This window comes from Lytechinus variegatus, chromosome 1, assembly GCF_018143015.1.
Source record: "Lytechinus variegatus isolate NC3 chromosome 1, Lvar_3.0, whole genome shotgun sequence".
NCBI lineage: Eukaryota > Metazoa > Echinodermata > Echinoidea > Temnopleuroida > Toxopneustidae > Lytechinus > Lytechinus variegatus.
In genome coordinates this window covers 10,208,404-10,231,147 of record NC_054740.1, presented here as the reverse complement: position 1 = coordinate 10,231,147, position 22,744 = coordinate 10,208,404, and the positions used below count along the sequence as shown (strand labels likewise).

Here is a 22,744-nt window from a genome sequence, read left to right as displayed (position 1 = left end):
GTAAAATATGACTAGAATAACAGTTGCTCCAAGCTGACCCTATTAACCAGTCATTTTTGACTGATTTGTTTTTAGAGTGTATTTTGTAGTGTCGAAAGGATATTCGTGATATCACGGAATGCTTGATATTAATAAATAGGATTATGTGGGAAAACGTCTTGCCATGCAGTGGCTGAGGAACGATTTTCTAAGAAGGGTGATGGTTTGTTAAAAATGATTTAACAAGCAAAAAAAAGGGGGAGGTTCACTCCAGAATGAAGGTGCTTTTTGTGGAGAACACTTGGAGAAGCAAAAAAAGGGGGGGCTTCAGGGTCATGCCATACATACACATTACGTCGGCATAAGCTGGTTAAAATGTCTAGGGCCCCGTAATTCACAGGTTTACGATTAATCTCTAATTTGAAAGAGCAATTCTGATTGGTTGCTAGCCAGTCTACTGACCAAACATGCCAAATGTGCATGCAACGATGATCCTGATAGGCCAGTACATTACGCGATTGTCCTGGCCCGGCAGGGGTGAGAGCCCTTAGGAGAAAATTAAACGTAGTGATAAGGGATGTATCCTCGCCATGTTCAAGAAGAATTGTTTGCTGATCCGTTGTGTCTACGTTACCTCCTGTTGGACAGAATCGCTCGATGAAAAGAACAAGTGGAATTAGAGAACAACATAATTGCGTCATCTCTATATACATTTGTCCTTCCCATGCTTGCTTTTTCATTTTCTCATTAGATACAACTCCATTTAAGATAGGTGTTTTATACATATCTATATGGCAATTTACCACGCCCAATCTCACTTCACCTCTCATCCTGCCGCTGTCACATGCCTCCCCCCCTTGGATGTCGTCCTTCGCCACAGACAAGTGTGGTTGTTAATGTGAAAAAAGTTTTGTTTCTCTCTCATCACCCATTCGTTGTATACCTCTTGATGATTTTTGATGGTTATTGTCAACTTTGAGATCAAATTTGATTAGGGTATGTTGTGCTCGTTAGGAATTAAGCTTAGTCTTAGATTCCCCATATCATGTATATTGGAATAAATCTGTACGGTTAAGGAAATCTAATATCAGATTATAAATTTAATGTAATATTATATATTTTTTTTTCAGAATTGATAACTTTTTGCAACTTCATTTATATGGTAAAAAATTGCCAATCTAAGTTACATTGTGAATATCAATACATATTATATTTAGAAAAGAGAAAGTATTATGTAAAATTCAAGCTATTCTTCCTATGTACCTTTTGCCTCTAACCCAGTGATAAAATAAACCCAAAATTTTTGGGGTTGGGTTTTAAATATGGAAAACTATTCTAGAATATTTGCGAGCGAGCAAAGTAAGCTAACCAAGGAACGAAACGTTTTAATGATCAATTTTCATAAAGTGATAAGGTAGAATCGTCATATTAGGTGAAATGAATTCGATGGTGTTTATAATGTTGACAAAAAAACTACCCGGCCCACTTGTGAAAATGTTTGGGTGCATCTGCCCCCCCCCCCTTCCCCCTACCACCACCATCAGTCATGTCAGTATGCCAATCATACCAATGCTATATATCCCCCTTCATCTTGCCTATTTCCTCATCACTGGTCTCTTTCATGTCTTTGTAACTATCTGTCTATCTATCATTCTTTTCACATTGTGTTATCTTTTTATACGTCTTCATGGTCTTTGAAGAGCAATTCATGTCTTGTGCGCCTCCGGCCAGATCACTTCTTTACCTGCCAAACAAAACGGTGTGCAAATAAAGACTTTCAAACAACCTGTGCGCGAACGAACCAATTTTTCAATAGCTCCATTGATCTGTTGTACATATTGCAAAGTCGCCACCATCGTGCGTTTTCCCCCTGCTTCTCTAAATTTTGGAATAACATTAGACTTTTAGAGGGAAACAAATACCAATTTCCACCATCTTTGAGAAGGGAAAGTTGTTTCGACAATGATTTGGACGTCCATGATTTCTTCCTGATATGGGTTCTTCTGTTTGCGTTGTAGCTAAGGATCGTTGTCTGATGTTTAGATGAACCCGAGTATCGCCAAAGATCCCAAGATGTACGTAAATATATTGTATGTGATAAGTGTGGTGTTTCTGCCAGTTATCAATTTAATTCAATTCTTTATTCCATTTCTATTCAAAACATAATACAAAGTAATATAAAGTAGTACAAATCAAGTACAATTTTACAGACGAGTATTCTTACTTCGTAAAACAAAAAAGAGTATAATATTGAGCATAAATGGAACTGAGATGGTATACTGTAAATGACTCGGTTTTTTCTGAAACTTAATTCAATTTTAGGTTAAAGCTATTTTTAATCTAATTTCAGTTAACTCTAACATCTTCAGTTATTCAAAATGTTAAATGCTAAGAATTTCCGTTACTTAATTGAATTAGTTTATTGACTTATGCTATTTTTTGTACAAAGATTGACAAACCAAACCAAGTCAAAGCAAATCAAAAGTTGAAATGGAAGAGTAAATGAGTAAATTATATCAGGTGAAAAATAAAATGCTTTCCCGAGAATCTTGTTGAAACGTTTGTCAATACCATTAACAGTATTCATGGGAAAAATGCTTTTCAGTCAGTATAATGTCAGCTTTTAGTCAGTTTTCATGTTTATGTCCGCGGGCTTTCATTAATAATTGCGTGTATAAGAGCATTGCCAATTGATACTCACTGATTAAAGATCAAGTCCACCCCAGAAAAATGTTTATTTGAATATAATAAAGAAAAATCAAACTAGCATAACATTGAAGATTTCATCTATAAATCGGATGTAAAATAAGAAAGTTATGACATTTAAAGTTTTGCTTAGTTTTCACAAAACGTGATATGCACAACTCAATGACATGCACATGAGAGAGATGATGATGTCCCTCACTCACTATTTCTTTTGTTTTTATTGTTTGAAATATAGAATATTTCAATTTTTACAGATTTGACAATAGGGACCAACTTGACTGAACCCTAAAATGTTAAGGCGATGGTAATTCCACGTGTTCAGGGAGAAATGAAAGTTTGTTTCAAGGACAATGAGGAGAAAATGACAATAAATCATATTTCATATAATGAAATATAGTGAGTGAGTGATGTCATCACTCCCCTCATTTGCATACCGCACAGGATGTGCGTATAACTGTTTTGTAAAATTAAATGAAACTTCAAAATGTCATAACTTTTTTATTTTACAACCGATTTTGATGAAACTTTGAGTGTTATACTCGTTGGATTTTTCTCTTTTCATTTAAGTCAACCCTTTGTTGGGGTGGACTTGTCTTTTAACAATAACAGTACACCAAAGGCAATATAGGCTCAGAATGAAAATTTTTATATTTCTCAAGTTGTTGCTTCTATGAAAATAATAATTAAAAGCTAGTTGAGAGATATATACATGTAGTTTAAAATAGAGTTAAACTGAGACAAAAATAGGGGCGAATTTGACTATCAGTGAGAAGTGGGACAAAATGTTAAAAATGTAGACACTAGATATCTTGGGATGTCTAAAATAAATCCTGGTCATAACCATAATAATTGAGATTTTTTAATTAGATGAATATCTTTTTTTGGCGATTTTTTTAAAACTATTTTTTTGCTAAGAAAGCATGAATGCTTGTAAGCAAGCAACCAGAGGGCCGACGGCTTAACGTCCTCTCCAAAGGACCTGGTACTGAGGATTAATGCCTTACCAAAGGGCACTAGCCCACTAAGTGGGAATCGAACCCGGGTCACCGGAATACGAATCCCCCGCTCTACCGACTTAGCTATCGCGGAAAGTATTGCAAAAGTATATTGTGTCAGAGATTCTACCATTAATTCACGGTTTGAAAAAAATATTTCAAAATATTGCATGTATTAATTATCATTGGATGATGATTGAATAATAAAATGTTTCTTATACACGTATATGAATAAAGTAACTTACGAGAAGCAGGCAAAGTGCCCCGAATTTATACCTTGGTGGTAAAGTATGATAAAGATGCAATAGTAATAACAATATTAGTAATAATTTTAATAAAAACATGTAATAATAGTAATGATAAAATACATAAAATCTACAAACCGCATTTGAAATGGATGTTTAATGTGCTTCAGAGCAAATTGAAGACAACAACACCTGTATCAAATATGTTAGGGGTATAGAACAAGGATTTATATAGGAGAAAGAACAGGATTTATTTAGGTCTCTACAAAATAACTCCTATTCAGTTGTACCTTCTGGTTCGAACATTGTTCATGAAGATCTAGTGCAGGGATCCCCAAAATGTATAAATCTTTCATTATAATTTTTTTTGTTAGAAGTGATGCCCCCGTTTATCATCTCCAGTTTATCATTTTTTCCTTTTTATAGAACAGGAACATGGATGACTTCGAAACGGTGAATACATCCCGCGGTTCCTTGCGAAGAATCACGGTCAAGAGCGCGCAAGAGGCTGACGAGTTGCCACACAAGACCGCGGTCACTACCGTTTCCGGAACGGTACACGATGGTACGGTTACGACCTCTTTCGACTACCCGAAATACCGGGACCGAGTTTCGTGGATAGCCGTAGTCTTCAAATCTGTACCCGACTCGGTAGGCTTGGCTGGGCTGAAATATGCGTTCAACGCAGGAGAGGTTAGATGGCGCAGGTAAGGACATTAAGATCAGTCTATTTTAATAAATGAATTTCTTGAATTTACTGTAGCTGTGTCAACAAGACTTATTTTCCGAAGAACACAAAGCCCATCAACATTTAGACCAATTGCTGTACATACCGGACGCCTTTTTCAACTGAACAATTTCATGAGTAAAAAATCGACTCCTGGTCTTTAAAAAACGCAACAAAAAAAACCTAAAGAATAGAGCTGATTTCAAAAACTAAGATTTTAATTGTCATCAATTCTTGATCAATATTATTTTGATCACCATAGTTAATTCTATTGTGGTAATAACGGTAATAATCGGTCGTTATATAACATTTCGCACTGCGGAGCAGCCTGTCTCTGAGCATTGAAGTTTTATTCATAATGGCATATTTCAAACAAATAGGACATTGATACATTTTAACCACATGCAAGTCTCCTTTCATAGAAGCGTTTTGAAGAGAGCGGGAATTAGAGAAAGCGTATATAGCCGTTTGTCGTATCTTTGGTTCATGAGTTATTCTGATGATTATAAATCCGCATAAGCTTGAAGTCTTCAATAAAGTCATATGGCCAGGGGAGCGTTTCATCAACATTTTTGTCTGACAAGTTGTCAGATCTGACAACTTTCCTTGATAATGATTGGCTGAGAGTCACTGTTACCATAGTAACTGTCGGATAAAACAGTACTTGTCGGATAAAACGTCCGACAAGTCCTTTCATGAAACGCTCCCCTGGTTTCAACAGATTGTAACAACTGGTTACAACTGGTATTAAACTGGTATCGACTGATACATCTGATGACTACTGGTAACGATTGGTATAAACTGGTGACAACCGGTCACAACTGGTGAAGACAGGTATCAGCTAGTATCATCGGTTACAGTAAATAACAAGTGAAAAGATATATTGTGTTTAATTTTCCTCTATTCCAGATTTCTGTGGACACTCTTAGTTCTAAGCGGCTTCGGTGTGTGTTTATATCAGGTTGTTGATAGGTCAATGCACTTTGCATCTCACCCCAAGAGTGTGGATGTTAGCATCAACCAAGTCTCTTCTATAGAATTTCCCTCAGTCGCCATATGTAGCTACAATAGATACAGGTAAGGTTATGGCGTTACGTGTTTTATTATAACAGCAAATTCAACAATCGTTACAAATGGGTTTCCAAATTAAGCACTGGAAGCGTCGTGGTGTAACGGTTCGGACTCTTGCTTTGTAACCAAAGGGGCGTGTTCGAATCCCACCGCGGCCTTACTTCTTGGCAAGGAGTCCATACACACTTTGCCACTCTCCACCCAGGTGTTAAATGGGTCTCTTGCTTTGTAACCCCACCGCGGCCTTACTTCTTGACAAGGAGTCAATACACACTTTGCCACTCTCCACCCAGGTGTTAAATGGGTACCCGGTGTGGTGCGAAAGCTTATAGTATGTATAGCAATGGAGTCTTAGAACTCTTGTGGGAATGCTTCCCAGGGAGTGGAGAAAGTACATACAATATTGTGCCAGGATCGGAAGACCGGGGTGATAATAAGTATAATGTAAAGCGCTTAGACATGTTAGAAACAAAAATTTTATGATTATTAAATGCGATTGCAAATGAAATTGTCATTTCTTCATTCTAAATTGTTTTATGTCAACGTCTTATAAGAATAATTACCAGCATCATATTCCTGGTAAAATAAGGATATAATGCCATTATCTATTCACAATTCATTCGCGCACGTTGGAATGATTTTCCAGAGTACATTCCTCGCAATAAACATAAATGTGAAAGAAATGTCAACTACCGGACATCATTTATTCTTGTTGGACGCCCTCAACCGTTGGACATAATACAATTAGATTAATACAAATGTAAAGACCCAGAGTGAACATTGAGGAATAAGCTTTTAATCTGACCATTGTCTGTATTTCAAATAACAACATATTCTATGCAAATATAAGAAACTATGATGAAATTCATTTATCTGTGAGGGAAGAAGAGGGTGTGTGTACAGGTGTAGGGGAATGAAAAAGAGACGAAAGAGGGAGAGAGCGAGAGAGAGAGAGAGAGGGATAGGAGGGGCGGTATACACTCCATGTGTAGATCACGAAGATCATGAAAAGAATGATGGGAAATCCAATCCAAATAAAAACTTGTTTTTAGAGGAGAGAAAAAAGCAAAATCAGACCAGTTGATTAGTGAAATTTTGAAAAATATTGGACAAACAATAACAAAATTATGATTTTTTAAACGTTGTATTATACCCTTGGAGACTTTTATTGACCGGATATGTGATGCTATACAATGATTTAAAGACAAGGGCTACTCTTCCATGTACTCCAATACATAAAATGTTTTCCTTTTTTTAAGTTTTACTTCAAATTATATTTTTATTTCATGAGGACATAAAACAGTATACTTGGGTTATATTTAGATTACTTCTTCAGCATGTTCAGGGGAATGGTTGCTGAGGAGAAAACTACAAATCCCGGATAAATAAGTACATGGCCTGTGGGAAAGTTGTCCTTGCCCCTTGTCATAATCTACAGTGCGTATCAAAAAAAGTTTACACTTGGAAAAATTCCTGTAAAATCATACATTTGTCATATTCTGAAGAGTTTTCCACTTTTTACTTTGGTGCAGATCCTCTTAATAGTCGATTTGACATTTTCCGAACCTAGAAATGTTCTTTCCGATGAAGTTTTTTTCTTGATTCGTGTTCCTATGGGGTCCTAGAACAAATTCAGCTTGGTTGCCAAAAGTTGCCGTTTGGGCAATTTTGCTAATTTGCATAAATCCAAAATGGCCGCCAGATGCCATCTTGAAAACCTAACTTTTGAACCCCTGTCCACAAAATGATGAGTAATGACTCGTTTTAGGGGTTTAGAGATGTGTAGAACTGATTTCTGTAATCATTTTTGCAATATAAGGTCATCTTTAGGTAAAATCCAAGATTGCCGCCATATGCAATCTTGAAAAATTGACTTGTGTTCCCCTTGCCCCAGAATGACGAGTAATACCTCTATTTAGGGGTTTTGGGGTGTGCAGAATCCATTTCTGCTTTCTATTTTGCAATATAATGTCATCTTCAGGTCAAATCCAAGATGGCCGCCATATGACACCATCTTGAAATATCAATTGTTGAACCCTTTGCCCCAGAATCATGAATAATAACTCTAATCATGAGTCATTAGGTATGTTGATTCAATTCATGTAGTTATTTTGCACAAAAGATAATCTTCAGATCAAATCCAAGATGGCCGCCAACCGCCATCTTGAAAAATTACTGTCTGAGGCTTATACGTGTTAGAACTAATGTAAAGGGATTTCAGTAAGAATACTCATTTCTTTTATTAATTCTCAAGTTCATTTCAACATTAATTGCTCAACTTAGAATGAATTCTCTTTAGGTTTGGGCTATCCATTTCGAGTGTATTATTTTAAGGTCCATTCATACCTTTGTACTTAAGAGGCTTTTAGGGTCTTATTTCAATTTGAAAGTGTTTTATCAATATTATTTTTCTAAATCAATATTTCAAGATGGTGTCATATGGCGGCCATCTTGGATTTGACCTGAAGATGACATTATATTGCAAAATAGAAAGCAGAAATAGATTCTGCACACCCCAAAACCCCTAAATAGAGGTATTACTCGTCATTATGGGGCAAGGGGAACAAAAGTCAATTTTTCAAAATTGCATATGGCGGCCATCTTGGATTTGACCTGAAGATGACCTTATATTGCAAAAATGATTACAGAAATCAGTTCTACACATCTCTAAACCCCTAAAACGAGTCATTACTCATCATTTTGTGGACAGGGGTTCAAAAGTTAGGTTTTCAAGATGGCATCTGGCGGCCATTTTGGATTTATGCAAATTAGCAAAATTGCCCAAACGGCAACTTTTGGAACACGAATCAAGAAAAAAACTTCATCGGAAAGAAAATTTCTAGGTTGGTGTATTGAGCCTATGAGACTGTCAAATCGACTATCAGCAAATGACGATATAACTGTCAGAAAATATTTCCACTTGAGTGAGCACCACCTATACTTTTGAAAAGTTAGTGGAAAATAATTTGCGCAGAACTTTGAAATAGTTATGCGAATAAAAGTAGACCATAATCATGAAGAAAACATGGAATTTAGCTAGTGAAAATGATTAGAAGATAATTTTAACCTTTTTAAACTTGTTTCCTTTCCCAAAATACTTCAAAGAGGGCATTGCGCCCCACCACACTCCCCCACACAACGAGGCCATCGTGACGATATTTGCTTTACACTGAGCTGTGATTTACATGAAATGGCTTAGGCTTGATTTTCATTTTGTTAATCATTGTAAAGCTTGGAAAAAGTGTGGAGAAACAAGTATTTAATGAAAAATAAAATGTAAAACCACTTTAAGTGATAAAAACAATGAAAAAATGCTGGAGATGTCTGATATAAACTTTTGTTCAGATTCAGTTATGTACTCAGATCCAGCTGGCACAAAAAGGGTGAAGGTTTTGCTTACTTAGTGTTGAAATTTCAATTTTGGTGGCAAAGTTGTTACAAAATGCTTGAATGTATCCGTTTTATTTCAGTTGACTAAACTTGCAAGGGAAATGTCTGAGAAATGTTGTGCAGGTTAAATTTGATTTCGCCCCTTCCCCTTGACATGCTTGACACAGTGTGAAAACGAGCATTTCTGCGCAAACAGATTTCTGCGAGCTTTACAAAAACGGACAGTGTTCACTCAAGTGTAACATTCTGTCAAAATTTCTACTTTCATTGGATAGATTAGACCCAAATCCAAGATTGTATGTGAAAAAATTACCCACATGTTGTATATTTTTTAATTCCCAGGGCTTTTAAAAGTGTAAACTTTTTTTTGATACGCACTGAACTTACCTAGTTACCAAAATGAAATTTACAGATAGGGATTTCAATTATAAAATCAGCCATAACTTTCTTAATACTTCATGAAAAATAATAATGTGCAAATAAAGTAAGTGTTATATACATTTTATGTGTATTAATAAATATCAATAATCGATTGATTATAAATGATTGTTTACAACTATATCATCAATTTTGATAAATTGATCTTCGCAGGGCATCAGCTGTGAATGGAACAGAATACGGCAGATTTTTGACTGACACTTTCGTGAATCCGACCACGATGAACATCTCACAGTATTACGACACACTGTCCTCCGGTAGTTTTAATGATCTGCTCTTCAATACTTCTCATATTTTAGAACAATCTATCCTAGAGTGAGTATCGTGATCGAATTTAATATAGGGATGTTCTTCTCTTTTTCTGTTTCTGTTTATGGTAACTCCCGTGTAGGAACTATAGGCAGGACAGCATTTTGTTGGTATATAACCAACAATTTACGTCTAGGTTAATCAGTCATATAGTGGCTGACCTGATAGACGACAGATATTACTCTTGGGCCTTTTTATCAAAATGGAGACGATGACAGTGTGGGGATTCGAACTCACAACCTTGCGATTATGAATCCAATGCTCTAACCACTGGACCACACGACCTACTCTTGAATGGAGAGGGGGCCTTTATCGCAAGCCATTGTTATCGCAAGACATTGTTATCCATAAAAAAAAACTAAGAGTAAAATGTTATTCGGATTTCTTTTTGCATATTTTTCCCATCCAAGCCAGAAAAAAATACAGAGGCATAATTATGTTGCGATTACCCATAAATTAGGTTTGTCTGATGTCTTCTTTGTTGTTCATAGTCATGAAGGGTATTTGACGAAACAATTTCTATGTTCTTCAATTATTATTTTGTCGTGCGTCGTCGAATCGGAGACTCCCTATTGCCATTTTACTCATTTAAGTAACTTTAGACCTCACCAAGGAATTTTTATACGAAGTTTTTAAAACTTTTTAAACATTTTTCTATATTTTATTTTCATTTCAGGGTCTTTTGGAATAGATTCCCCGTATATCCGACAAGCAAATACTTCTCGTTAAAAATGACTGACTGGGGTCCTTGCTTCATTTTCAATGATGCTGATAATGGTTTAGAAGGTCTCCAGTTAGAAGCATCAGGTATCATTTAGTCTAAGTTAAATTATTTTTTTTTCACAACAGAACAATTTATTTATCATATTTTTAAGTAAGACATCGCTTATCAATAATGTTCTGTTTTATTCAAGATGTAACACATGTGTTGTAAATTTTGATTGATTTTCTGACGAATTAAAGCTGTAAATATTACAAAAAAAATCAGGTATCATATTGATCTATAGTTTAATTTCATTATTCAATGAATAAAAAGATCGATAGTTTGATTGCATCACATTTATTCCGATTACTAAAAAGGTCAGTGGTGAATCCTAGGGGGGGGGGGTATCAGGACCCTGCCCCTTATACTTTGAAAGCTATTCAATATATTTGGGGGCAGAGGGCGCCTTAATTTTTTAGAATAAAAATCAGCGGGAAATTGGTCATTATGGGAAAGAGAAAGGAAAGTAAAATTGCCAAAGTCGAATTTATTTGGACAAAAAAAAGATTTGTTGACTTATGGGGAGGGAACACATGTTTTGCTTACAATGTGGTCTTAAAAATTATTGCTCCGACTTATGGTAAGTCGACTTGTGCAAGATGAAAGGCGAACATATGCTGTGTTTACACGCTGCACCGGCAGAGCCGGTACAGGCTCGCCTTTTTTAATGTGTGTAAACGCGATTAACTTGCACGGCCGGGCTCACGGGTCAGACACGGCAATTTTGCTTCGCCAGACCCTCGATCCGGTGCAGACACGGCAATTTTTCTCCGGCAATTAGTGCGCGTCTCAAGACGTAAATTTTATCACTGATCTTTATTTTTGTCCCGCGAGCTGGGACAGCGTGTAAACGCGACGCAGGATATTCGAGCCGAGTCTAGTCTGGACCAGCTTGCGGGTCTGCACCACGAGAGACATGGCAGCGTGTAAACACGGTAAGTATGACACGAGAATTTTGGTTTCCTCACCAGTTCACAGGATAATTTTTGTCTCACCTGCGAAGCAGAGTGAGACTATAGGCGCCGCTTTTCCGATGGCGGCGGCGGCGTCAACATCAAATCTTAACCTGAGGTTAAGTTTTTGAAATGACATCATAACTTAGAAAGTATATGGACCTAGTTCATGAAACTTGGCCATAAGGTTAATCAAGTATTACTGAACATCCTATTAAAGTTTCATGTCACATGACCAAGGTCAAAGGTCATTTAGGGTCAATGAACTTAGACCATGTTGGAGGAATCAACATTGAAATCTTAACCTGAGGTTAAGTTTTTGAAATGTCATCATAACTTAGAAAATATATGGACCTAGTTCATGAAACTTGGACATAAGGTTAATCAAGTATCACTGAACATCCTGCATGAGTTTCACGTCACATGACCAAGGTCAAAGGTCATTTAGGGTCAATAAACTTTGGCCGAATTGGGGATATCTGTTAAATTCCCATCATAACTTTGAAAGTTTATGGATCTGATTCATGAAACTTGGACATAATAGTAATCAAGCATCACTGAATATTTTGTGCAAGTTTCAGGTCTCATGATTAAGGTCAAAGGTCATTTAGGGTCAATGAACTTTGGCCAAATCGGGGGTATCTGTTGAATTACCATCATAACTTTGAAAGTTTATTAGTCTAGTTCATTAAACTTGGACATATGAGTAATCAAATATCACTGAACATCCTGTGCGCGTTTCAGGTCACATGACCAAGGTCAAAGGTCAATGAACTTTGGCCGAAGTGGGTGTATCAGTTGAATTACCATCAAAACTTTGAAAGTTTATGGATCTGATTCATGAAACTTGTACATAAGAGTAATCAAGTATCACTGAACATCCTGTGCGAGTTTCAGGTCACATGATCAAGGTCAAAGGTCATGTAAGGTCAATGAACTTTGGCCATGTTGGGGTTTTTTGTTGAATAACCATCATATCCCCTCTGTAAGTTTATTGGTCTAGTTCATAAAAAGTGGACATAAGAGTAACCATGTATCACTGAACATCTTGTGCGAGTTAGAGTAGTATTCAAAGTCAGCACTGCTGCTATATTGAACCGCGTGATGCAGGTGAGACGGCCAGAGGCATTCCACTTGTTCTCTTTTTTAGGCAGGGCAACGGCTGGGTTAGTAATATCGGTCAATATCCATCAGGACGAATATTTCTACGACCCATGGTCTTACATGGCAGCGGGACTGCATGTTGCAGTATACCCTCGCGGAACCCAGCCTTTCATGGAAGATATAGGGTTTTCAGTAGCTCCTGGGACCTCGACATTGGTTGGACTAGATCTCGAGGAGGTGAGGGTTATTGATGATAATAGTAATAATAATTATATAAATGATATTTATATAAGTACAATAATGCTAATGATTTATTATAATTTTTATTTTTACTATCATTATGATTTATTATTATTATCATCATTATTATTATTATCGTTATTATCATCATCATCATCATTATTATTATCATTATCATCATTATTATTGTAAAAGTGATGATAATGATAATAATGAAAACTTATACTCAATTATCTATAAAGATGTATTTACATTGTGTATGTCAACAGTTTGTAGTTGCTGCACGTTCGTGTATACACGGGTCCTTACTTTTTTACGTGTAATACTTTGCATGCATACATGACTTGTAAGCAATATGATAATAATGATAAAGGGCCTATATTTAATTTATAGACACGCTATCCATCTCGTCAGAGATGCTCAAGACACACAGGTGAAGGGGGGGGGGGCAAAATAACAAAGGGATAAAAAAATAGTACAGACTTATAATTGATATGAAGAATAATATTGGAAAGTTTAATGTCCACTTGGACAATGATCCACAATAATGTAAATGTCTGTTTCTTTTGCAGAACGTTTATTTGCCGCCTGTTTATGGTGAATGTTCGAACAAATCCCTAAATCATTTTGACTACTATGGTGCTTTGGAATGCAAGATAGAATGTGTTGGGAGCTTCTTGGCGTCTCGGTGTGGTTGTAAAGTCCTGCATTTCCCCGGTAATTTCATTTTAAAATCTAATACTCATACAGTGTTTTGTCTTAATTCACAAAAATAATTTGTATGCTCAAGTGCATTTGGAGTTTTCGTTCGGCGACGTACGGAGGATTCGAGAATAGAGAACATGTATTGTCAAAATGTCTGTCCTGACGTAGTATAGCAAAGAGGTCTTTGTCGAAAATTGGTGACTTAAAATTTTAGTTTATTCCTTGGTCTTTGATATTTGCAATTTTTCGTTTGCTCTATAGAACATAAGTTTTCCCAATTTCCGACAGACTTCTTGGTTCTTCTTTGTCAGCAAGGGCATTTAGCAATACGTTTACTCTGTTCTTGAATGTTCGTACGTCGCTAAGTGAAAGACACGGACACTTTTAACGGTAAATTGCAATTTCGTCTATTGCCACTTCGTCCACTCATCATATGATCTACCTTCTAGTCTAACGCTTTTCCGTCCATCAACATTTAGTCTAACAACCATTTGGTCCAATAACCGTTTGGTCTAGTCATCATTTTGTCTATTCACCATCTCGACCATTTCGTCTTATATCCATTTGGTCTAATTTCCATTTTATTTTCATTCATTTTGGCCCAATTAACACTTGGTCCAATTAGACCCAATAGTATCATAATAATACATGTGACTTATAAAGCGTCAAATCAAGGCGCATAAAAGAAATTAAGAAGTAAACAGAAAGGTTTTAAGAACCTTCTTGAAAGACTCAACAGAGATACAATGTTTGATGTCTTCAAGAAGTCTGTTCCATAATATGGGGCACGCATGAGCAAAGGATCGTTCCCCCAAAGTTTTAAGGACTTAATAGCGATTGGACCAAATGGTAATAAGACGAAATGGTGAGTGAACCTAATAGCAATTAGACCATGTGGATATTGGACGAACTGGTGGTAGACCAAATTATGATAGACGAATTGACATTACTCCAATTGAAAATAAACCCTTTTAAATCAAGATTCTGTGATAGGTTTTGTATGAAGATTTTTATGTCAACGTGAGAATATTACATTTTCTGATACACTCCAAATTCTGTGCTTAGAAGTTAACATGAAAATAAGGATGGGGACTGCACCGTTCATTTTTCATTTACCTCGATATTTTATCCAGATAAATCTGCTTTGGGGTGAAATGAATGGAAGTTGGTAACAGCCTCGAAGATTAATTGATTCAAGAAGATGAACGAGCATGATGGCTCAGTGGTAGAGCGCCCGTCTCGGGGTCTCAAGTTCTGCTGCCTTTTTGTCAGGCACTCGACGTTTTAAAATGGAAAAAGGGTGATAAGAACATCTTGTGCAAGGACCACTGGGAGAACTGTTTATAACAGCTGACATCAATAAGAATTATGATTATAAAAATGGCAAAAGCTTCGTTTGAACTGACAAGGGCGTCAGTGAAGCAGAGGAGTTCCGACACTGTCAAGCAAAACGATTTTTTTACCCCTTCTTCTGCTCTCTACAGTTGATTTTCCAAGCTTTAGGTCCACCTCCCCAAGATGTGCATCCCCATACCACTTTAGTTCCACCTCCCAAGGATGTACACTTCCCCACGCTCAAACCAGCCTACGTCCTCGAACTATAGATTATGTTGCTCTTATTTTTATGATTTCTTTTTTTTGGCAGGTGATGTACCCGATTGTTCTCCGTGGCAATTTTTTACTTGCATTAACCCAGTACTAGGTAACTATATTATTTTTTGTCTCGCCTGCGTAGCAGAGCGAGACTATGGGTGCCGCTTTTCCGAAAGCGACGGTGGCGTCGTTAAGAATGAAATTTTAACCAATGTTAAGTTTTTGAAATGTCATCATAACTTAGAAAGTATTTGGACCTAGTTCATGAAACTTGAACATAGGGATAATCAAGTATTACTTAACATCCTGCCTGAGCTTCAGGTCGCATGAACAATGGCAAAGTTCATTTAGGGTCCATGAACTTAGACCATGTTGGGGGAATCTATACACAAAAAAGTAAGTCCCCCTTAAACAAACATCCATAATTTCCGAACCACTGGGAGTTTTTGATATATTTTAGATGAGCGTGTAGGGAATTTTATAAGCTACTCTCGTAGTGAATGTTACGGACGTATTTTATGTCATGCTTCAGTGAGCACCGGCAGAATGCGAAATTGTCACTTTTTTAAAATCACAAGCAAAATATCATGACTTTGATTCCAGTTTAATGGAACGATTTCCACATTCTCATCATGAAAAATAGGAAGGTTTGTAAAAGGTACTTTCTAAAAGACAATACAATTTTTTTTTGCTATTTCACGGTTGAATAAACACAGTCAAAACTTGCTATTATTATATAAGTTTTACACGTTTCTATCAATGAAAATGATCGAATATGATGACAATTATTTTTCGCAAGAATATCTTCAACAATATTCATCATTTCACGGCTCAATGTACATTTAATGAAAACAAAAAATACGATTTTCAAATATCATTGGCAAGTAACGTTTCAAGTTGGTAACTGAAATTATCTTTCTCAATCTTTTTCGTTATTTTCATGACCAATGATTCAAAGTCATTTAATTAAACATTCACGCTTGAATAATGTGGAATGTGATTAGCTCTTGTTTACGTTAGTGGAAAAAATTGCAATTGCTAACTGTGTATAATTGTCACAAACCTTCTTGCATTGTTTTTTATTGGATTTTTATGAAAATCCCGATATCTAATGCTTCAGTGAGCACACTATTCGAAAATTATGCAAATGAGAAGAAAGTTTAAAGCCTGTGTATAGCTTTGGTAAAGTGTCAATAATGTGATTGATAATCGAATATCATCTAATATGACAGTCTTACTGAAGCGTAGAGACCGTTTAATATTTTTCCAACTGCACTTCTCTGAGAAAATTTCAAATATTCAAATCTTGGATATATAGCGCCCTCTCTCGGCGATGCTTGTTTTAAATAAAAAAATGGGCATTCAAGCACTTATCTTATAAATTTAGTGATAAGATATCCAAAAGTTACAGACAAAGAACATGTCTTGAAAGTTTCAGCCCATTCCATTTGGAATAGGATTTAATTGAAAGACAAAAACACACAGATATTTTAATTTGATCGGGTGACCCGATCAAGTTAAATTTCCATGTAAAATCGCAAAATTTATCCTGTAAAACACATTTTCATTTCATATCCTCCACATCATAACTGTTATAGGGCATATCCATTCATATTAGCTAGCAATGAATTGGAATAGTGATAGGTGCATTTTGGTGGATTTACCAAAACTATACACAAGCTTTAAGGCTTTGGCCCCAATCTGTGCCGTATCAAATGGTTATTTTAGTGTGTGGGCCCTTTGGATAGTGTCACTCAGAAGCCATGTGCGAAGTTTCATGCGAAAACTATTGGTTGAAGTAACAAAAACCGACTATGAAACAAACCTTTATTTTACTTTTGTTGAAATGCTGACTTCCTTTCTAAAAGACATTGTGTACACTATGGCTTCATATGTTTCGGAATAAGTAACCCCTTATTCAATATGGTGGAACTCTTTTCAAAGCTGTTTATAGCAGTATCATTGGGCAGTAATGTTTATCAACCTGTGGGCAAAATTCTATGCAAAATGAAATCGATTTGTTTATGGATGAGTGAGCACGCCTCAAAGGGGGAAAAGGGGCATTTTCAATGTCACAGACTCATTTTGAGGGGTTATTAAGTGAATAATGGGGGCAAATTGGTTTCAAATGTAACTTAATTGGTGTTGTTTTTATCATCCATCATTTTTATCACCACACACTTTCCCAACTTTTTATACTGTCATGGTTGAGCGAGCACACTCGAAAAACTTAGGAATTAATACTCTTTTTACTTCATAAATGTATTCTTTTCCTAATAATTTCTCAGTATCAGTTGAATTTATGGACTACTCAATGATGGATCAAGAATTTGAAAGTGGGGAGGTATCGAGAAATTGGGGAAGGGGAGTCACTAACATTTTCCAATTTTAACATGTCTGAAAAAGTTACAGAGGATACTACCATAACTCCCTATGAGATGATACGACACTAAAACAAATGAACATAAGTTTTCAAAATTTTGTGTAGAGTGGCTCAATGATGGATAGTAAAACAACGTTAACATCATAAAATTCACCAAAAAACAATCTTTGTGTTCACACAATCTTAAAAACGACTCCTGTGACTTTAGAAATTGTCATTTTCAATTCAATCTTTGATTACTCATGCATGACCCAACTGATTAATCTCATCCCCCAGGAGTTGCTTAGTGAGTGTAAAAAACCTCCTACGAAATATTATATCTCAAAATTATTTCGTTCATAGGTTACATCATTTTGATTTAGGCAGTTAGGGGGACTTACTTTTTTGTGTATATATCGAAATCTTAACTAAGGTGAAGTTTTTGAAATGTCGTCATAACTTAGAAAGTATGGACCAAGTTCATGAAACTTAAACAAAAGGGTAATGGTGTATCACTAAAGATCCTGCCTGAGTTTCAGGACACATGATAGAGGTCAAAGGTCACTTAGGGTCAACAAACTCTGATCATGTTTGGGTATTTATGGAATTGTCATCATAACTTTAAAAGTTTATGAATCTAGTTCATGAAGCATCGACATAAGCATGATAAGGGTAATCAAGTATGAATGATTGGTAAGCGCATGTCTTAGGTCACATGATCATAGTCAAATGTCATTTTGGGTCAATGGACATAATATTTCATTATCATGTTAGTTTTTTCTTTTGTGAATAATTATTCAATATCTGCTTTCAAAGTCAGCACTATGTTGCATGTATGTGTTGTTGATGAATAACGCCATGTCAATGGCACACTTATATTGTAATGAAACTTCATGTGATCGATAAAGATGGATCAGTAAAGGGTATATATCATAACATTTTATTGAATGTTTATTGGTTATTTCCAGGGGACTTTGTTAATAATTCAAGTTGCAACTGTACCCCGCCATGTTCGACACGGAATTATGTGACATCATTGTCGCAAGCAGCCTTTCCAGCAAATTTCTTCTCTGGACCACTGGCTTCTCTTTACAACGAAACAGCAGAATACTTCAGGTAATGTAGTCCTACCCGTATTCCAAGAACGGAGACCTAAAAGGGACCTCTGAAATTAAGAATTTAACTATATTTTAGCATTCTCTTAGAGTAGAGGAAATTGTGTATCACAGGAAGTGCTCTTAACCCACTTCGAGGAATAGGCCTAGTGAAAGATAATCGACATTCTGTCAGCTCTGATATGGTCTTTTCTGCAGCTGGTGATCTGTCTATGACCCATAACTCTATAGTCGTCCAATGGACTTGTGATGATCTTTAAGCAATCTTTTGGTGTTCTTAAAAAAATGTTGGGATACTACAAAAGTAAAACTATCGAGTCTCCATATTGCATGTTCATGAGGGGGGGGGGGTCGATAAAAGACTGGTGAATGAAAATTTAAGGAGCGTCTTAATGAATTCCCACTCAAAGTTTTTTGAAGAATATCATTGAAAATAGAAGGAGGATACCATGTAAAAATACGACTGAAAATCACTCTTAAACCGTAGAAGACGTTGGAGATCATTGAAAGTTCTGTTGATGACTGTTGCTCAGCTTCGAGATTTCCGTCAGTGGTCTTTGAGAGTTCTTGACCTCTACATGTTGAAGATGGTTAAGGCATTCCAGTGTTCACTATGGCCCTTGATTCCTGGATTGACCAGATCAAACGTTTAACCGATGGTGATGCCATATAGCCAAGAGAAAGAAATTTTAGATATTTTGTTATTACATGAATTACTGTTATTATCTTTTATTAACTTATTCATTTATTTCTATTGATTTATTCATTGGTATTTAATTAATTAATTTCATTTATTCATTTTATTCGTTAATTTATTGATTTGTATTATTATTTTTAGTATTTTCTTTCAGGGGGCGTTTTTTCGGATTGTCCCTTGCAGACACAGACATTGACATATCGGATATTCTTGATCCCTTGTAATATCCTTATTAGTCAAATCGAATAGTTCTGTCAACCTCTTCTTCAAACAGTCTCATAGATACATGCCTAATGGCATATTGCTCTACGATATTTGCAGACCAAGGCAATTAGCTATGAAAGTTTGCCATACTATACCAGCAAATTTCCAAACGATATACTAATATTATACTCTTTATCCTCAATGTTAATCTTTTTCAGACAAAATATTTGCCGTCTGACCTTTTACTTTCGAGAGATGAATGTGGTAAAACGGGTCCAACAAAAGGACTATACCTTCTTCAGCTTGCTCTGTAAGTTCAAATCATTATATTTAATAATATAGATTTAGAAATGGTGCTTTTATATACGCAAATCGATATCTGTAGATGCAGTGTTTCTAAGACTCAGATTAGATAATTTTATTTAAAAAGACAAAAGAGTTTGCTGTTGGGGAGGAACTAAATACATATGCTGTTCGGAGATCGACTTCAATTGAACCAAATTCTTTACCACATGACCCAGACGTTGTCTGAAGTGAGGACGGAGGCTTCATGGCAAAGATTATGAATTAAATAAAATTCATTTAATTTTCATATTTTCCAATCCACATTGGGCACAATATTTTTTTGACGACTTTTTATTGTAGGATTGGAATAATTTTAACATGGTAATGGATTGACAATTGGCACTCCATAAAAGCGTGGTTTAAGTTCAGAATACGGCACTCTGAGATTGAAGCCACCGCATCTTATGGTTTTGTCAAGAAATTACCCATACAGAGCCGTTAATAGCATGTTGTGCCATTTTCTTCAAGAATCAGTCTCATGACCAATGCTAAGTAAAAAATTTCAGATTGAAATCCTCAAATTGGCAACGCAATGAAAACTTTGAAATCGCTTCTTTTGACGTGCATTGGTATATTTATAACTCCGAGAGACAAATTTTTATTTACCAATCTCACATTCCTAAACTATAACAGAAAAAAAATCATTCAATATGAAGAAAAGTGAGATAAAAGATGCTTCAAATGCAAATTTGTTTTTCCCCGAATGTGTTGATGTAGCTTTTCTTTATTTTATGCACCCAACAGGTGACATCGGAGGATCCCTTGGTCTTTGGCTTGGTGGGAGTATCCTCACCTTCTTTGAAATCCTCGATCTCTTCGGTCACTCAACATACATTTACACAAGGAGAACCCCTTGAACAGTATATCCATGCAGTGTCATTCTTGCAAAGCTTATGATTTATGATATTGATAGGAAAGACAAGCTAAGGTTGGAATCATGTTCAACAGTAAGGATATATTATCTTACATTCAATTGCTCAAAAAAAAATGTTTAAATATGAACTCGGGCGTCCCACAGGGATCTATGTTAGGTCCGTTGGTATTTTCGTCTTTTTAAATGAAGTGTGTAATATTATTTTGCATTTCAAGTTTAAAATGTCTCTTGATTTCTCCATAGTGATGGTACAGCTTTTTTAGTTACGGTACATCAATAAATGGGATAAGAAAAAAATGTGCAGGATGATATACATTTACAACCCATCTAAGACAACTTGGACATGATTTTTTTCTGTTCATAATCTAGGTACCTTAATAAAAATATATACTTGGGTACGATGCTCGACTCTTCTTGACTGGTATTAATGTGTTTCTACTACTGTTTGTAAAATATTGCTCGGGAAATAGACTTTATACCGAGGATTGAATGTGTGCTGTCATTAAATATATTGGAAAATTGTAGGCCTACTTTACTTTTGCAGAGTGGGGGTGGAGTCTGTTCATTCTTCTACCTATAAATGAATTCCAAAGGACAGTTATATTTTTTTAGTAAAATTATATTTCCTATGGCTGAGTAAAATATCTCGGAAACAAATCTGTGATGTGTGATTTTATTTATATTGTACCAATAGTCGACCATCTGTTTTGAATTTATATCAGTATATAATTATATATGTATATATATATATATATATATATATATATATATATATATATATATATATATATATATATATATATATATATACATACATACATACATATATATGTATATATTTATATATATAAGTATATGTATATATATATATATATATATATATATATATGTGTGTGTGTGTGTGTGTGTGTGTAAAGCTTTACATGTACAACAGCTTTGTGGCAACTCTTTTTTATTTAAATATTGTAAAGAAATAGATGAAGAGAACAATGGTAGGCGTAGCTTAAATCAAGGTTCCCCAGAGCTATCTACCCTTTGGAAAAATTGATGATGCCGAAAAAATGTCTCTGCCGGGAATCGAACCCAGGCCCCCAGCTTTGAACGCGAGTGCCTTAACCACTAGACCACAGAGATTTTCGACACTATACCAATTATATTTTCCGTTGTCGGGTGAAGGTGAGTTTTGAACAATGACAATGTATATATATATATATATATATATATATATATATATATATATATATATATATATATATATATATGTATGTATGTATGTATGTATGTATATATATATATGACTTTAGATGCTTTTGAGTATGGACTCTTTTTTTGTGTTTTGACTTTCTTGCAGACAATCTAACCTACTATGCTATAAGTGTCGTACTGATTTATCTAACTATCATTATCGTGATTCGTGAATAATTATGCACTTGGAAAATCAGACTGCCTTGAGACCTTAAAAGGCTTTTTGTAAGGGATCTCATTTATCCGTGTAGTTGTTCATTAATAAGTTCTTCTGTTTTTATGTTTAACTGTTTCATCAGTGGTTGCTTTCATTTACTCATTCAATGGCAAATGGAAACTTCATGCCACTTTTAAGCGGCATTTCCGGCAAGGTCAAACATCATTACGGCTATCTTTGATATATTTGTCTATTAAAGTTTTGTAACTAAGAATTATTAATGAATACAAAAATCTTGTATTGGGAACACGATTGACAGGATTTGCGTATAATGTATGTGCTTTTCTTTATTCTCAAACCGATTACTACAATTATTTTGTCATTGGGTTTTATTCATTGACAGCATAGATCACTTGCTTTTGTCAAATAATAAATAAATCATGTCACATTGAATCTCTGAAGTTAAATCAATTTGATTTTATATCAAGATGCGACTCAAATAACCATTGCTTTTCAAATGATGATAC

At 35.5% G+C, this 22,744-nt stretch overlaps 1 protein-coding gene across 2 annotated transcripts; it reads left to right on the top strand.

Moving 5' to 3' along the window:
• The first annotated feature begins 1,717 nt into the window (after window positions 1-1,717).
• On the top strand, window positions 1,718-20,952 carry LOC121425850 (acid-sensing ion channel 1C-like). Of its 2 annotated transcripts, none has more exons than XM_041621966.1 (11): window positions 1,718-2,054; window positions 4,357-4,632; window positions 5,562-5,729; window positions 9,705-9,866; window positions 10,537-10,667; window positions 12,727-12,917; window positions 13,493-13,637; window positions 15,271-15,327; window positions 18,549-18,696; window positions 19,815-19,906; window positions 20,686-20,952. In XM_041621966.1, exons 1-11 carry the CDS (start codon window positions 2,023-2,025, stop codon window positions 20,796-20,798), a joined length of 1,515 nt encoding a protein of 504 aa, XP_041477900.1. In that variant the 5' UTR covers window positions 1,718-2,022; the 3' UTR covers window positions 20,799-20,952. The 2 variants fall into 2 exon arrangements, with proteins under 2 accessions (XP_041477900.1, XP_041477981.1); XM_041622047.1 differs by having other exon boundaries at window positions 1,719-2,054; window positions 4,352-4,632.
• Window positions 20,953-22,744: the final 1,792 nt, after the last annotated feature.